The sequence below is a fragment of the Pimephales promelas genome, chromosome 23 (genome assembly GCF_988280905.1).
Source record: "Pimephales promelas chromosome 23, fPimPro1.hap1.1, whole genome shotgun sequence".
Taxonomy (NCBI): domain Eukaryota; kingdom Metazoa; phylum Chordata; class Actinopteri; order Cypriniformes; family Leuciscidae; genus Pimephales; species Pimephales promelas.
Window position 1 is genome coordinate 8929066 of NC_142791.1, and position 18463 is coordinate 8947528.

At 36.0% G+C, this 18463-nt stretch overlaps 1 protein-coding gene across 4 annotated transcripts in view; it reads right to left on the reverse strand.

Annotated features, from left to right (window-relative positions):
- The window catches only part of nlgn2b (neuroligin 2b), a 77050-nt gene that overhangs the window by 9466 nt on the left and 49121 nt on the right, over positions 1-18463 (reverse strand). For all 4 annotated transcript variants that reach the window (XM_089126109.1, XM_089126108.1, XM_039677667.2 and 1 more), the window contains one exon: positions 13687-13836. In XM_089126109.1, coding sequence (XP_088982235.1) covers positions 13687-13836 — 150 coding nt within the window. The remainder of the gene's footprint in view (positions 1-13686; positions 13837-18463) is intronic.

The window sequence follows — 18463 nt, forward strand, 5'->3', positions numbered from 1 at the left end:
GAACCCGTTGTTCTTTGACTAGCAGAAGCTTAAGTGCTCACTGCTCACATACACATACATACTTTAAAATAGGAAGCCCAAAGACCATAATGGACCTCTACAAATAATACATGCTACTTCTCGTTAAAATGGACCGTATGTGGCTCTTTAGTCACGGTGTAAATGAGAACTAAAAAGCTTATGTAAGACTGTCTATTTTATTACTCAAACTGAACTGGTGATACACTAAAACATGATAATGTAGAGAGAAAAAAAAATATTTCACATGTCTAAGAAAGCACTCTTCAGACTGTGAAAGCTTCCACTGGAATAATAAAATAAATGGGGAAAAGACATAAAAGGGGAAAAAGAGATAAAAATAGACCTATGCTTAAAAGCTGTGTGCCCTCAGACCCAATATAAAAGCCAGTGAGTATGACTGTGTGTGTGTGTGTGTGTGTGTGTGTTTTAGAGAAAAAGAGCAAGTCAAAGAAACTAAGAGGGATGAGTAGAGAAAAAAGACAAACTGCCATCTTGTTTTTAGGAGTCAGGCCTGTGAGGAAGACGACAAGCGTCAACATGCAGCACATCACATCACAAACAACACACAACAGATCATAAACTCGGCACCTCTTCATATAAAAGGCTCTCTTCTCTCCGTGTGTCATAGATGGAGAAATATAAAGATATTGAGTTCTTTGAAAATGTTCGTTACAGATGTAAAAAAAAAAAGCTTTTGACGTCTGAATGTCCCAAAAGATGATAATGACATTGTTTTAAAGGATATCACAGCCTTTGCTACATTCTTTTACATGCCAGTAGCATGTATTTATAACCGAGGGCATTTTCATGGGTCCTCAGAGCAATACCAGAACATCCCACACATTCCCCCAGCTCCGGGTCCCAAGCTTCAAAGAGATCTTAATCGGCCCTCCTAGGAGGATATAGACACTGTTTGTCATAGTCCTTAAACTTCATTTTATAAGACATTACTAACATATATTCGATATGTTTTTAGGCTTGCCTGCGTGCCCACGTCATAGTGGGGCATCTGTGATGTTATTGTAGTATTAAATGACTTATAAGTGCTTGTAATTATGCATTGAGATGTATCTTAGTATTCCAATTATTCGAATATGCCTTATTTGGTACCGTCTTGATTCTCTCGGACGATCAGTTTTGCTGGACAAAGTAGATTATTCGATAATAAATTGACCCCATGAAAGGTTATCCTGACAATCGATCTATTTTAGACAATTGACATATTAATATTTAATTGTAAATCATTGTGATTGATTATTGATAGTACAATTGATCTAATTTTGCCTACCTGGAGAACTGATTGTAATTTGTTATATTCAGTTGTCCATACAGACCATTGGCAACTTTTTCCCTTTACGGGTAATTTTAAATCCATGTATGTGTATAGAGGAGATATTCAAGACCAGTTATTAAAATTATATTCCCTTTATTTGAGCAAAAAATAGCTAGAGTGTCATTATTCTAAACTGTTGCAATTGTTTCCATGACAAAATACCTCGGATTTGGCATTTATGCATAACTATATTTGAAATAAATACAGCCTATATTTTTGCTCCCTTCCTTGAAATACCACCTTCACAATCAAAAGTTTGATTTAAAAATTCAGAAGAAACATTTATATTGTGAAACATTATTTAAATTTATAAAAGCTGTTATATATCTATATATATATATATATATATATATATATATATATATTAGGGTTAGGGTTATATATATATATATATATATATATATATATATATATATATATATATATATATATATATATATTATGTTTCTTATTATGTCTTTTGTGTGTCTTGTATTTAATGTATTTAATGTATTTAATGCCTCCTTGCACAAATTCCACCCTGACTGTTCACACAAACATTAAATGCATTTCGTTTTTATTTCCACTTCGAAGATTCAGGCGATTTTAAAAACAAAATATGGGCCACATTTAGCTGTAGTGTGAACATAGCCTTCCGTTGTGTCTAAACGACATTAACAGGGCAGATAACTGGATGCGTGCTAACTCACATTGTAAGCGTCGGCCTCACGAGTCAAGGACAACCCCTAGAAAACGAGGCAAATTACGTATTCATCAAACTGCTGGATCAGGCCACCACAGGCGAGTCCCTAAAGATGAGTGAAGTCACTGAGTGCATTACAAATACAACTGTAGTGCAAATTAGAGGGGGAAGTGTGGACGTGAGGTCTTTTTATAATAGTTTCATATTAGGTAAGTGAGAATCAGAGGTTGTGAATCTGTGGCTATATGTGGCGCATACTTTGTGCAGTATATATGTGCAATACTGTAGGCATGGGGTAGCTAGATGACCTACTTCACAAGGTATTGTATCCCACAATGCAACCTGCTCAACTTTCCATGTGCAGTAACTAGATTGTTAGCATGTCATTTAAGACTCTTGTAGCAAAGTTTATTATTGTTAATCCAAAGTAAAATGTTATGAAATAAAATTAAACATACATATAAGATGAAAAGTAGAAATGCAGTCTTGGCTGAAAAACCCTGCACTAAAGCCCTGAAATGTATATGGAGCCCCTAAAGGGACCTTCGCAAAAAAAAAAAAAAAAAGAAAAAAAAAAAAAAGACTATCGCTTTATTTACTCTATCGACTAAAGTTTTTAGTTCCCCAAATCCCAACTAATTTTTCCTTTTTAGTTTCCAAAAATGGAACAAAGAAATTTGTCAAATGTCAGTCATAATAAAGACAATAATAATCAAGGCTAAGATTATCACAAGTAAACACAAGATTTTAACGCCTATCCAAGTGTTTGTGCGGAGTGTGTTGGAGTGCTAAACGGCCCTCAAACACATTATTTAACAGGGTATTTAATTTATATTAATATAATTGCTACTGACTTGTAACATTAAATGAACACAAACTATAAACTCATGTACTACATAGCTTTTCTAGTCATACACTTTCTTCTTTCAGTTCAACAGAAAGTTTGTAAAAAACTCAAATCTGATCCTGTCTTTTTAGAATAAAAATGTAAACTAACTTTAAAAATTCAATAAATTCTTCTTCCATGTTGCGATCATTGATCAAAAATAAGCTCCAACTGTACACATCATTCCTAGTTCCACATTTGCATTAATGATGCTATAGCGCAAACCGGAAATTGTAAAGTGTGCGCACGAGATAGTCTTCATTTTTTTTTTTTTTTTGGCAAAGGTCCCTTTAGGGGCTCCATACAAATTACTATTTTTAAATGGAAAAATAAAAACTTGAAGTGAACAAACTAAAACTTAACTAAAATACATTGAGCCCAAATAGTAGTATAAAAAACAAACGCACATACAAAATAGAAAAAAATAACAAATTACAGTTTTTTTTATTCGCTTTGGTACTATTTTCACAAGTAAGGTGTACATTTTCAAAACTCTTAGTACAAAAATCCAAACTGATCACACTTGTAAAGCAGCTAGTCATTCTTTCAAAACCTGATGTAATGCTTTCAGTCAGTTGCACATGTTTTCAGTCCACATAATCATTATTTCAAACACAAGATTATTGTAATATGTAATGAGAACATTTGGTTTAATCACTGAAACACAACAATATGATCTTCTTTCAGTTTAGTACTTTTAACAATCAGTTCATCCAACAGCAAACAATGCAAGATACATGTTTCAAATCGGCCTTAGAAGTGCTGAAATGAATATGCTACAGTACTATAAAAGACAGATTGAGATTACACAGTTTTACTGTAACATTACACTCTAAAAAATGCTGGGCTGTTTTAACCCAACTTTGGGTCAAATATGGACTAACCCAGCAGTTGGGTTAAATTTTTACATTACATTTTTAACCCAACATTTCGGGTTTGTCCATATTTGACCCAAAATTGGGTTAAAACAACCCAGCATTTTTTAGAGTGTAGGCAATACACTTACAGTACCCAACATTTACATAATCTATAATTTCCAAATATCCATCATATATGTCGGCCTAATCAAGTGAAGGATCAATGAAGACATCCTCTACAATCATTTAGGCAAATTATAGTTTTATTTTTCAGATATAATTCTACATAGGTATACTTTCTATAATGAAATGTAACTACGTAAATACAAGAACAAAACATAACATTTAGTGCACACATTACTGTATATAGTGGCCAATTGTGGTTACCACTATGTGAAATCAATTAGCTATAACGAGTATTCATCATGTGTGGTTACATGTAATTTACTTGTAAATATTCATACAAACACACATTTTATTTCTGTAGCTCTCAAAATCCATATATATATATTGCTGAATTGAAAATCTATAGGTTTACCAAATGATTAATTGAGTAAACATTAAGATCAGTTGGATTAAATAATAGACAAAAGTATTAAACTGAACAAAAAGAGATGCAAATCAAAAGTTTGATAGTAAGAGCTTTATGAAAGGCAGTTACTGTGAATGAAACAATAATGTAGATGAAACACTTATTTTGTGTTGTGAAAAGGATACTTTGTGATTGTGTGAATTGTACTAATACAGTTGAAAACATGATGGAATGTTTGAAAAAAGTGCACTTTTGATGATCTGTTGTGATATTAGCACTAAGAGTTTTGAAAATGTACACCTTACTTGTGAAAATAGTACCAAAGCGAATAAAAAAAACTGTAAAATGACAACTGAAATGCTAATTCAAAATATGAATAACTATAGTGGAATATAAATAATACATAAATAACACTGGTAATTACATAGTCCTAACTTCATCCTGCTCAGTATATACTGTATACTACATAAACAACATGAAATAAAATAAATAATTGCAACAGCAAACGGTAGTATGCTTTATTGCTGTCACATGACCTCTCCACAATGGGATACGGTATACCATACAGTTGCATATTGCACTTATGGCGAATGTTGGTCATGGGGGAATTCCATGTATACAGAAAAATGTCATACTGTGCACAGTATACATAAATCAGAGTATATACAAGTATGCTATTCTGAACATATATGTTGTCTATACCTACTGTTCAGAGGCAAGTATGTAAACATCTGTGCAGTTGAACGACTGGGAACCCTTGTGTGGACTGTCAGATGACTGGAAGTCTGTGTGTGCAGCACACAAAAGGCTGATCGATGGGAAAACGGTGTTCAGGAACTGGTTGCTGAGGGTCGGTGGGTTTGACTGTCTTCAAATTAACCTCCTTCTGTAGCGCTGTTTGCTGTTGCCTGGCAACCAGCCACTATTTCTTTCAAAGGGATGTGCTTTGCGAGTGTGCAGACACAATGGTGAATGTTGCAAAAATGCAGTGATTATCCTAAACTACGGGTTGCGTCCATATGTGTAACGAAATATCATATTACAATTTAGCAAAATGATCAGTCAAACGTCTAACCCTGTGCACCGCTCTGATTCGCTCGGTAAGTTTCACTGTGAGCTGAGTGCTGAGTTGAATCTCCTGCAGACTTTGGTGCTGAGAGTAGCAGTTTGGGGATGGACTCATGCATATGCACCACTCCAGCGAACGGCAGATCGGAGAGAGAGAGAGAGAGAGTCTTGCATGCCAGAGTAAAAGAGGGATGAGAAGGTGAAAGGGTAATGCAGGGGAAAAGGTGGATACTGGAGATAGATAGATAGATAGATAGATAGATAGATAGATAGATAGATAGATAGATAGATAGATAGATAGATAGATTTTTATGTTGTGTTGCTATGCAAGCGAATGCAAGCGCATCGCTTATATAATAGTTGATTGAGGTTGCCGACACTGGACATGTCAAAGTAAACATTACAAACTTGAACATGCGTCTTTCTGAATGTGTGCATGATGATGTTGTATTGAAGCATGTTGCATCGCAATGCCTCATTCGCTTTGATGTGTTAATGACCTGTTTAATCTTTGAAGGTCTAAATGCAGCGAAATTTAGTGTGCACCCCTATAGCCGAAGCTGAATTTTACCCCCATGTATGAATCAGTCATGGTCCCACACCAGCTAATCACCCTCTGGCTCCGCCTCCTACAGTAGCCACACCCCACTTGCGTTAAATTTGCTCAAATAGTGCGCTTGGCCAGCAACCGAGCCAGGCAAAAGACAAGTGACCAATCCTGAGTGGTGACGTCACCAAACACAGTTTCTACCAGCACAGTTCAGTGCGGTTAGCTAAGAACTGGAACCCAGAGGCCGTGTTAACCAAAATGTTTCCGTCAATGACAGATTTGTTTTAACGATGGCGTAAAAATCAGGAAGCAGTCCGACATTTTGAAAGATTAATTGGTGAGTGCACTCTTGCTGACTAGCAGCATACTAGTCTGCATACTAGAAAGTAGGCTCACTATTTGCAGACGCTGGTCATGACTCATGAATGTGATGCTAGCCAATAGTGAGCCTACGTTCTGACGTAGCGCTGCGCTGTTACACTACGTGAACTCACCCTGAGGCCCACATAGACGAAAACGAATAGCTGAATTAAAGACATTATTTTTGTTTGTTTTTTTGAGCACAAAAAGTATTTTTGTCGCATGATCAACTTAAGGTTGAGCCACTGTAGTCAATTGGACTATTTTAAAGATGTTTTTATTTACTTTCTGGGCCGGCAAGTTTCAATTAGATAGAAGTCTATGGAGGAGTGAAACAGCTCTCAGATTTAATCAAAAATATCTTAATTTGTGTTCCGAAGATGAACGAAAGTCTTACGGGGTTGGAACAACATGAGGGTGAGTAATTACTGACAGAATTTTCATTTTTGGGTGAATTAACCCTTTAATGGTCAACGAATGGCTTTTCAGAGAAACGATTGTCTACTACAAGCTGTTTTATTGACATCTTTCAGGATTTGAAATGATTGAACGAGACATGAGAGACATGATTTCGGTAATTTGGACTAGCTTTCAACAGTTTTTTTAATGTTCTTTCGTTGTTTTTTCCGCTTCTCTGAACTGAGGCGCTACAGTGATCTGTTGAGCTACATCAGAGCCGATCCTCCCTATACACACACTACGCAAGCGTAGGGCCCCACAAATTACTCAAGGCCCACCTCCCCCACGTGTCAAAGTGCGTCAATCAAAATTTACAAGCAGAACTATCCTTCTGGTTACGTAAAGAGAGACTGAGAGAAAAACACCTTGTGAGTGAATTGCAGGAACAGCGATCAGGCAGACTTGTGTTCTCTCCTCTCCAAGTTTGATGTTAGCACATAACAGTAAAGTTAAGTTGATGTGCATCTCTCTCTATCTTTCTGTTTAACCAACCCGATCTTGTACCTAGAACTCCAGTAAAACATCTATGGGGATCAGTTACCAGTGCAATATGGGCGTGATGGCACTTCTCCGGCACTCATACTTTTAAATCAAGACAATGATTATCTAGTCTCCCAGTCAGTTTAGTTACCACTCTGCAATAAAGCAATCTATTGACATTGACTATATTGCATTTAATATGTTGATTGACTGGACATACTGGTCAATATGGATGCACATCCCTCAGTAAATAATAACCATATACCAATAACAATAATAACCAATTACCAAGTATCAATTATTGCTTTTATCATTTAAAACACAGTGACATGCAATGGCAAGCCATTTGAGCTTTTGTTAATTCACATGATTCATTTTTATATCAATAATTACATTTGTATTATTTTAAAATGTGAATTATTGATATTAATATAAAAGAAGTCTATTTCTGATATCAGGAATTACACATTCATTAGTACTAACTAAAAGAGGGATTGATTATAGTGGGAGAACTGGGGTGTCAGGTGCGACTGTGTGGCGATGGCAAATGGTTTACATGGCTCATGGGTCAGGAGAGCCCCTTAACAGATTTTTGCTTAGGGCCCCAGGGAGGTCAGGATCGGCTCTGAGCCGAATTAGAAAGCTGAGACTTTGTTTAATATCAAAAGTAACAAAGCAAAAAGCTTATTGCGATTTATTGGACAAACATTCATGATGAAATCTGAAAAGTGACGTCTCTGTTCAACTTTCTCTTCATAAATAAATAAATGCATAATCTAGCCTATAAGCTTGTCCTGTACGTTTATGAATAAAAATGAAAATGTGAACAAAAACAGAGCCTATTAAATGGCTTACTATCATTAAAATTTGAAAATTAAATTTTTCAGGTAATAAAATTATTTTTACAACCCTGTTCGTCAAAATGACAGACAAAGCAGAAGAAGCCTATAATGCGAACTCTGCTGGAACCGTTCGTGGAACTATTCAGCCCGACGGTGGAAAAGGTGCCAAAGTTTTGATGGTGCCTGAGGGGACTCAATGTGTACACTTAAGGGGGAGATAAACCCATGATCGTCTTACTAATAGTAGTCAATGATCAATAAACTGATTTGAGATAATGTATTGTACCATAAAAACTTAGATACTTTATCTAAATCTGACTCTAACAAATAATTCTTCATCTTATTAATATATTTATTCATCAATACATTTTAAAAATTACTAACTACAATAAATCATTCTAAGGACCTTTGTGGAGGGACGCATAATTACCCAGAATGCTTTAATTGACCTGTCCTTGGAGCCAAACTACATAAGCAAGATGAAAACGTTAAACAGAACACCAAACAAGTGACCCATTATACAGAAGTCCACTCCTGTGTTCATTCCTCTTCTTGTCATTCTAATTCAATTCAAACTCCTGGTTGCGAATTGACTAAATTCCTAAATTACAATTTTTGTCTTGTCAAGCAGAACCTGAGAACTCCATTTGTCCTCTCCACTCCTCACAGGAAAGTGTGTTTCTCTCGCTGAAATATCTGTATCTAAAACAAGCATATTGGTTGGTGAAGTATAGTAAAATAGTTAATCAGCTGTGCTTCGCAGGGCCCCGCTGTTAGGCTACATCAATATCCCACAAACATAAAAACAATATTCTGCGTTCTGCACGGCTGCACCTAACAACAGACTACAGACAACTAACCGCCTGTTTTACCAGAGGACGTACTGCTACTGAAAGAAGAGTGATGGCGAAGAGATGATATTTAGCTCTCGACAATATTAGCCATTGGATTTGGTCCAGATATTACATTTGTACAATGTGTGTTTTACAAAAAAAAAACAAAAAAAACAAAAAAAAAACAAAGCTTCGCCACACTGTAAAAAAAACAAAACAGTTGATTTAACATAAAAAATTAAGTAACCTGGTTGCCTTAAAATTTTAAGTTGATTGAACTTGAAAAAGTGAGTTAATACAATGAAGGGGATTGATTTAATCAACAGAAACTCAAAATAATAAGTTATCTGAACTAAATAAATTATTTAAGTTGATTTGACAAAAGAAAAAAATGTTGTGATAACAAATCTTGAAATTATTTTTTACAGTACACTAAACCTAACCATAAGCTAGGCATAAGTACAATTGGGATAATACAAATTTAAACAAATTAGCTACCAATTCGTCAAAACGTAAAATAGTTACGAGATGGAACTAGCGCAAAATAGCAGCATTGACAACTTCTTTAGTCTTTGTAATCATTTTCTCTGAAATATAAATAAACAATTGTAGTTAATCATGCTAAATCTCGACGCTGCTCACCCACAGCAGGTATAAAAATATGAAAATGTGCCCTCATTCTGAGGTGCCATTTACATTTCCAAAAGTAATCTCCTCCACTTCTCAGATACCAACACTGCAAACATTCATGGTTTCCATTTGTAGTTATAATTACGCGATTAGCGGCCACATCAAAAAATAAAAAGCGTGTTTCAGAAACATAAATATAGCTCAAAGCAAACATCCTCGAGAGGTGCACGGCAGTGAGTGAATCATAATTTGGGAATTCTGTGCTAGCTGGTGGCGCATGGCGGAAAGTGTAAAAACTGCTGAAATAAAGACTCGTGTGGAATTAGGAACCTAATTAGGATAATCTGTTCCTTCAAATAGGACAGATTTGATGAGGAAGACTGGAAGATGCCGAGAAAGAGAAAGTGAGCGAGGTGAGGGGGTAATGCGAACAGGGAAACGCAAGAAACGCTTAGGCCCTGGTAAGAAAAACGGAGCTAACCCGCAAGGCCCATTGACAGCGCATTCTTTCTTTCCCAGAGTTCATTAATCAGTTAATTAGTTAATTAGTCCGAGCAGATGGTTGTGGTACACAAATCAGCAGCTCAGAGGGGCAGCTGGGCGGAGGCAGAGATGGAAGGTGAGGGCGCCTCAGATCTGGAGAAAACTTGCACATTCGCAAAGCGCTAATGCTAACGCTGCTAACCTGCTGCAGTACACAGAGCACATGTGTACTATTACTCGTAGCTTTTATGGCCGGCCACCCCCTCCTCAGAGTGTGCGTGAGGAATTTCAGATAGTTGCGCAATGGCTTTGAAAACACAAGAACCTGTGCGGGTCAGAATCCAGAAACAAATGTGTGTGTGTGTGTGTGTGTGAGAGAGAGTTGCATTAGCATTGGTTTGAATGAATTCTCTGCTTCACTGCAGATACAAAAAGGCACTTCTGATGGTTATTTTTAGCTTGTTCACATTTTTCCCTTCTGTCTCCACTCTTTCACTTGATCTGTCTCTCTCTCCACCTCTCCCCCTTTCTCTGGCCCTTTTTCCTTTTATCTCTCTTTCGCTGTGTAAAGGTGCATGTGCATATAGCTCACACAGTTCTGACAGTGTCTGTGCGTATGGGAGCTGGATAAAGGGTCCGGTTTTGTGCTAAACCTGCTTTTATGATGCGGAACATTATTCTGTCTCTCTCTCCCCTTTTTTTTACTTCCATTGTGCATTTTTTTTTCCTGTTTGAAAATGCTTCATCCAATCCAATCATCCAATGGGACTGGAATGGCAAGACACAAACACTTAATCCTCTTCACCGGTATAGAAAAACCTCTATAGAGAAGAATAGAGAGAAAGACAGATAATTCACTGAAAGGTTACTCTGATTTCTACCAAAATTACCAGATCCAATAGCTAATTGTAACAATAGTCCACTGAAGGAGAGTTGAATGTAGAAATGAATCTGCATATGAATCTGCTGTTTCATGTTTTAAAGGGATACTCCACTTTTTTTTTTTTTTGGAAATAGGCTAATTTTACCACTCCCCCAGAGTTAAACAGTTAGGTTTTACCGTTTTTGAATGTATTCAGCCGATTTTTTGATATTTAGAAGAATATCAGTAACCAGACAGTTTCTGGTCTCATTGACTTCCATAGTATATATATTTTTCCTGCTATGGAAGTCAATGAGACCAGAAACTGTCTGGTTACTGATATTCTTCTAAATATCAGAAAATCGCCTGAATGGATTTGAAAACGGTAAAACTCAACTGTTTAACTCTGGGGGAGTGGTAAAATGAGCCTATTTCCAAAAAAGTGGAGTATCCCTTTAAAGTTACAAGTTTTCAATTTTATACTTTGAGTTTTCATTTTAATTTTAGTTTAAGTTGTAGTATAACTATTTTTTTATTTTTATTTACGTTTTAGTTGGTACTTTAAGTACTTTAAACCAAACATGCTTTATTTCAGTTATTTACCAAGACAACATTTTTTAATTTACATTACGTTTTTACTGTAATATACTTAATTTAATTTAACTAACATGTTTTAATAGTTTTATTTAACACTGGTGTTTAAGTTTTACAAAAACAAATGTGAAAGGCCTATTTCTATTTCTTGGATTACTATGAAAGTTTGGTTGAAATTATGTGTCTGTTTGGGGAAAAAAAGCCTTTTCAGAGCAAATACATAAACACTAAGGACAAAAAGTTTAAATCCTTCATCTCCCAGTCATACAGTACTTGAATTAACCATGCAACATAGTAAGGTCTTGTCACCAAAATGTTACATAGTGTTAAAAAGTTAATCCCAAACTTTTATTAATTTTTTTAGACCCTATTCAACACAGTATGTGAGTATTCATAACACATAAGTATCCTAAACATTATTATTAGTAGAACCACAGCCAATATGAAAAGCATTTGATTGCTGTATTAAATAAACACCCTAGAGAACACACACAGGCCAAAACCACTCCACTTACAACTTTGACTGTGATTCCCTCAGATCACTTCATCTCTACAGGGAACTGTTTCATTTACCTCCTTAGTCTGTTTAGATTTATATTCAATTCGTCATTCTTGAAGGTAAACTCACTCTGGCCTTCTGCATTCATTATTCGTTCATGGAAAAAGAGAGTAATCTCAACTCACACGATGCAGTGCAGAATCGGCCCAAACACAGTTGTTCTCTCACACCATGCATCAAAGTTTCCTTACAAAATCCTTATGACACCTAAACCAAGCTTGAAACTTAAGCGTCGTTACTAACGGCTCGGAAATGCAGTCATAATTGGGTCTTTTTTTTTACAGTTTAGTGCCACTGAAAGTGGAATATAGGCTTTTACTTCTCCCCGATTGGGTTATTGCAATTCTTGCGAAAAACACTCCACTTCTAGAGTTTCGGCTGTTTCTTCTTCCTGATTAAATTACTGTAATTCTTTTATTTCAGATGAGGTCACTTAACGTGTTAAAGTTGAAGTAGAGCAGAACACCACATCTAGATGCTAATGACTCAAAAATACTCTGACAACTCAAAATGAAGAGATTGAATCAATATTCTTCTAAACCTCTGATAGTTTTATAAAATTCACAAAATATCACATTTATAATTCAATTACCAAGCTTAATGCAGTTGAACCGCCATTACAACTTCCCGTGTTTCTTTCACTACAACCTTTTCAACATAGAATCTCAGAATAAAGGTTACATTCACACAGTAACAGAAATGATGGTCAGGCCTGTATTTGAGTCCTTCATACGGTTTTAGAAGCTTTAAAAGTTTTTCTGAAGCTTTTAGATCCAGTCTATCAGTTTGGTGTTATACATTTGACTCAAATGCTCCGCTCTCTCTACCCAGATAGAAAAACTGCTGACGGTTAATGAAGATTTGATGGATGAAATCGCAGCTCGATTGGACTCTTGTCGTATCAAATATGTTAAAGCTTTTCAGTTTTATGGATGTCACTGATATTATGGTTTCTGGCAAGTGAATGTGGATTTGACTGCCGTTGCACGTTCATACAGACAGTATTCGATATGCTGCTCTCCGCTAAGTTTGTGTTTGAACTGTAGGTACATGGATTTGTCAAACTCAAAAACTGACAGTGTGAAAGTAGCCAATGTCTCATTTATAGTGAAAAAACAATACAATAATACAGAAATCCTTCTAAAACATATACCATTTTACAAGTTTTGACTTACCGTAATGTTTTTTGAATTAACTTAAATTTCAAATATGTGAAAGTTAAATATTATGTGAACGTAAATATTACATTTATATTCAAGTTAAATATGAAAAATGTAAAAAAAAAAAAAAGGGATTATTTCTCCGCAAGTCTCCTGAAGCAACACAATAGTGCTCAGATCTCATTTGCACTCAAAACTGGCATGTCAAGACATGTTGTGGAGGCTTTGGCATCAGAACCAAAGATATTGGACCTTACTGATGTTAAATCTAGTGCAACATGACTAATTTAAAACATATGAATGAGATTTGACTGACATGATGGAGATTTTCAGCAAACATTTTTATGACATTTCTTTTTTTAATTTAATTTTTGGAGCATCTTATCAGTCCCTATTGCCATTTTAAAAAGAACAGCCAGACCATTCTAATACAGGACAACAGAAACAGCTGCAGCAGCATTAATAATAATAATAAAAAGATGATGTTGTACTTACCAAGGACACCTAATCTGTAGTTCATAGTGACAACAATTACGTTTCCATAGGCAGCAAGAACGCTTGCATCAAACATGTTTCCTGTCCCCTCCATGTATGAACCACCATGGATAAACAACATCACAGGCTTCTTCCGACGATCTCTAATATCTGTGAAAAGCATAAACATGTATTCATTTCTTTTGAGCGCAGCATATAATATCCAATACAAATGTTGCAACTTCATTGTAAAATGAACCATGCAGATCTACTTAGCGATAAAGCCTGATATTATGCACTTGATATAGTGTACAGTATAACATTTTTGTTATTTAACAATCATGCACAATTTGAATTGACAATTAAATTAATAAATGTATACAGTAGTTCTTATACACTACCGATGAAAAGTTTGGGGTCAGCACAATGTTTTTGAAAGACTCATTTATTTAAACAAATATACAGAAAAACAGTAATATTGTGAAATATTACAATTTAAAATAACTGTTTTTATATTGTAATATGTTTTAATATGTTGTTTATCATGCTGAACTTTAAATAAACAGCCATTACTTCTGTCACATGGTCCTTCAGAAATCATTCTAATATGCTTTCGTCAATATAATCCATTTCGAATGGTAGTGTATATAACATCACATATACAGCACTGTAAAAATGAATATGCTTTATCTAATCAAAAGAATTGTGGCAACAGATTACAAGCAATATTATTAATTAAATTTAACAAATTAGAATTGAGTAATAATTGATCAAATTATTCCTTAATAGTTAACCATTTAAAATGAGTAAAGTTTACACCAAAACATTTAACAAAAATATCTCACTAAACAGACAGACGACAAAGATTAATTAAGAACTCTGTATTTTATATTGCCAACATTGAAGACACCTGATGTTAACAAGCAGAATCACTGAAGGAGAAAACCGTCATTTTAAAACAAACCTAAAACAAACACTGATCACCACAATGGTGACTTCAATTTACATTTTTTAGTTGTTGTTGTAAATTTTACTCATTTTAAATGGTTAACTTTTAAGGAATTAATTTGATTAATTATTATTCAATTCTAATTTGTTAAATTTAATTAATAATATTGCCTGTAATCTGTTGCCACAATTTTTTTGATTAGATAAAGCATATTCATTTTTACAGCGCATATATTAATGCATTCATTTCAATTTAAGAAAAAAAAAAAACTTTTAAGCAGAAATGATCTTTGACAAAAGACAAAATAATTTTTAATGTGCAGTTGCCTTATTTAGACAGGAGATATGTTAGGAAATGAATACTAGGTTTCGGTTTACCGCATACTACACACAATGCATTTCCATTTGACGGACAGATCAAATAATGAGTCAAGAAGAAGATGGTAAAAACGAGTTGACATTGCTTCCAGTTCACTTGTCGCCTCTTAAAATAGAAGGTCAAGTTGAGCACATATGCATTACACAGTACAATATGCTCTGCTGTATACTGCAAACAATGGCAACTTTAGTAGGTCATCCGAGTATACAAATGCAAACACTGTATACTGCAGAAAGAGTATATTAGTACACGATTCCGAACGTATCCTCAATCGTCTCCTCACACTCTGGGATCTTTTGGCACGGTCTGCCTCGGATTGGCTCATCATTTCTGCACTCTGCTGGCACAGTCTGTCTGTTCCTCTTCCAAAACTCTGTTGCTCTGATGTATCTCTGTATCAGTTAGTACAGTCTGTGTGCGTTCCCACTCTCTCCTCTGTACGTTTGGAATACAAAAAGCTCTGATAGGTCAGGCCGGCTCTGACAGAGCTTTGACTCTCTCAATGATTCCACCATCGCGTTCCCCTGTGTGCTTCATTGGTACCTTCTGTGTCCTTAGAGACATTTCAAGTGTTCACATCTATATGTGCTGCTTATTGGTACAGGTTGTTCCCCATTGCTTTTCTCTTGAAAGTGTGTTTGAACTGCACATGCTCATGCATATATACACACACACACACATATGTTTTCGGAGATGCTTGTGTGTGTGAGTTCGATGGTGTGTGTGAGGGCAGTCAGAGATGTCCAGTTAGCCAGTGCTTCTGTGGTGTGCAAGCGCTGTAGATAATTCATATGAAAACCAGACCATGCAGAAACATAAATAACTACCACGACATCTGTTTACCCCGAGAGAGAGAAGGAGGGGGGTCTGAGAGAAAGAAACAGTGTGGGTGAGAGAGTCGGGAGAAATCATAAAAGCAAGAGTGAGACAGATTAAGAGAGAGAGGGAGAGAATGCTGGAGTGACAGTGAGAGAGAGAGAGAGAGAGAGAGAGAGAGGGAGAGAGGGAGGAAGAGATCGAGATGTGAAAAGGAAATGGCACACAAAAGAGAATAAAATAAAAGTTACACAGACCAAGGTCCTTTCACGGACACACAAAAATCACACACACACACAGGCAGCTGTGATGCTGAGTCGCTATGGAAACTGCCTCATCTCTCTCTCTCTGTCTAATAGAAGCTCACCAGCACTGACTCACTCATGCCTGTTGCCACGGAAACAAATTCTACGCACGTATTTGCACGCCCGCCTGCATCACCACCTGAATCTCGGGTTACAAACGCATTACAGCGACTGCACACTCACACACACTTTTTATTCTTAAATCTTTGCACACACACAAACACCTCTGCTTGTAGACAAACACACCTCTTTATAAACACACACTTATGATACATTGAGCACATCTGTTTGTTCAGCACACACACTCACACACCTATGTGCGATCATGCATGAACATGCTCGTGCACAAGTATGGGCATTTGTTTAAACACATTGCTTGGGTCTCTTGAATACAGAGACCACTGATTTTCCAATGGAAATATTTATAATTATTCAATTTCAATTATCCCAGAGTATCTTTTTTAGACGTACAGATTCACACAAAGCTAAAATTAGACTGTTAAGATTTTTCCTGGTGTTGATGTGTGTTGTTTCACACCCCCAGTGCAAGAATTACTTGGTAAACTTGAAGCAATGACACCAATGAGTCAGCCAATCAGATGGACCGTGTGGATCAGGTGTGCTGTTATGGGTCAGTGCTGTGAACAGCCAATCAGCTGATAGGAAATATTTTTGTGTCACTGTGAGGCAACTTGGGTGCCCATAAAAAAGAAATGAATATTTTTATTCAGCAAGGATGCATTAAATGGATCGAAATATTTCTATTTTTAAAAAAAATGCTGTTCTATTCACCCATAACATTCTTAACCCCCCCCCCCCCCCGCACCAAAGTTGTTTTTTCCACAAAACATTTTAAACAGCACAATTGTTTTCAACATTAATGATAATAAATGTTTCTTAAGAAACCAAATCAGCATATTAGATTGATTTCTGAAAGATCATGTGACACTAAAGACTGGAGTAATGATGCAGAAAATTCAGCTATCCATAACAGGAATAAAATATATTTTAAAATATATTCAAATAGAGAAGAGTTACACTTTTGCTGTATTTTTGATCGAATATATGCAGCCTTGGTAAGAACAAAAGATTTCTAACGGTAGTGTATTTCAGAAGAAATCTCAAACTGAACTCTTTGAAAATTGATTCCAATATGAACCCCCATAATTCAACTCAATTTAACTCAATTTGAGTCTCAGAACTCAGTTGCGCAAGATGACAAAGCGCTGCCCACAACGCTATCGGCTCCGCCGCATATATGCAAATATTAAATAGGTCACTCATGCTCGTGTCATTCCTAGCCTGAATGAAGCACGATGTTTAGGGCAATTTTCAGCAAATGTAAATGTGGGTCTGTTCCTCACACAATCTATTGCTGCGTCCCAATTCGCATACTATCCGTCCTAAATAGTATTGGAAAATACAATTAGTACGTCCCAAATCATACCATATCTGGTCGGAATACGAAGTGCAGATCGGCTGATATTGCCCACAATCCATCGCGAGCTGGACGGGGATTGGCTTAGAACTACAAACACCATGACAAACACGAGTAAAAAGTGTTAAAAAACTACAGACATGGAGGAAGCGCGAGTACCGTGGGGTTTAAGTGATTAATTATCAGTATCTAACCTGACGAAAATTAATTTATTCAGCGTTGGTTACATTATTATATTGCATCTGCAGAAGCAGATGCAAGAGACGTTCGACATTAACTTTTAAATGCATCATTAGGCTATATTCATATTGCAAACACATGAGGAGAGTCTCCGCATGAAAGAGCCGTGACTGGCAGGTGAACGTGCTAAAACATTTCTCTCCGAAACGGTAAGAAATTAAATTAGAATATTATGATGATTGATGGGTAGTTTACTGTGATAGGATGCACGCGACTGAGCTGTCCGTTAAAGATGACAGAAGTAGTATGTCCCAAGCTTGCCTACTTTTTACTAAACACTCAAAAGTATGTACTTTTTCTTCACAAAAAGAGTACATACTTTTAAGGCGTAGTATAAGTAGGCGAATCGGGACGCAGCATATATGACTTGTAATGTAGTCTTAAAGAAGACGAGTCAGATGTGGACTGCTTTTATGAAGCCTATTTTACGAAGTTTTAACAGACTTTGATCCCTTTGATGCATTATAGGGCGCAGCTTGGACATTCAACTAAACATCTGCTTTTGTTCCAAGAAAGAAAGAAAACAAGTTCGGAACTACATGAGGGTAAGTAAATGAAGAGTTCAGATGCAAAAGCCTCTAAGTGCCATTTGAAATTTTCTTCTAGAATGATCATTTTTATCAAGCTTGTATATTTAAGTTCAGTGATTTCACTTAAATGGCAATGATAATT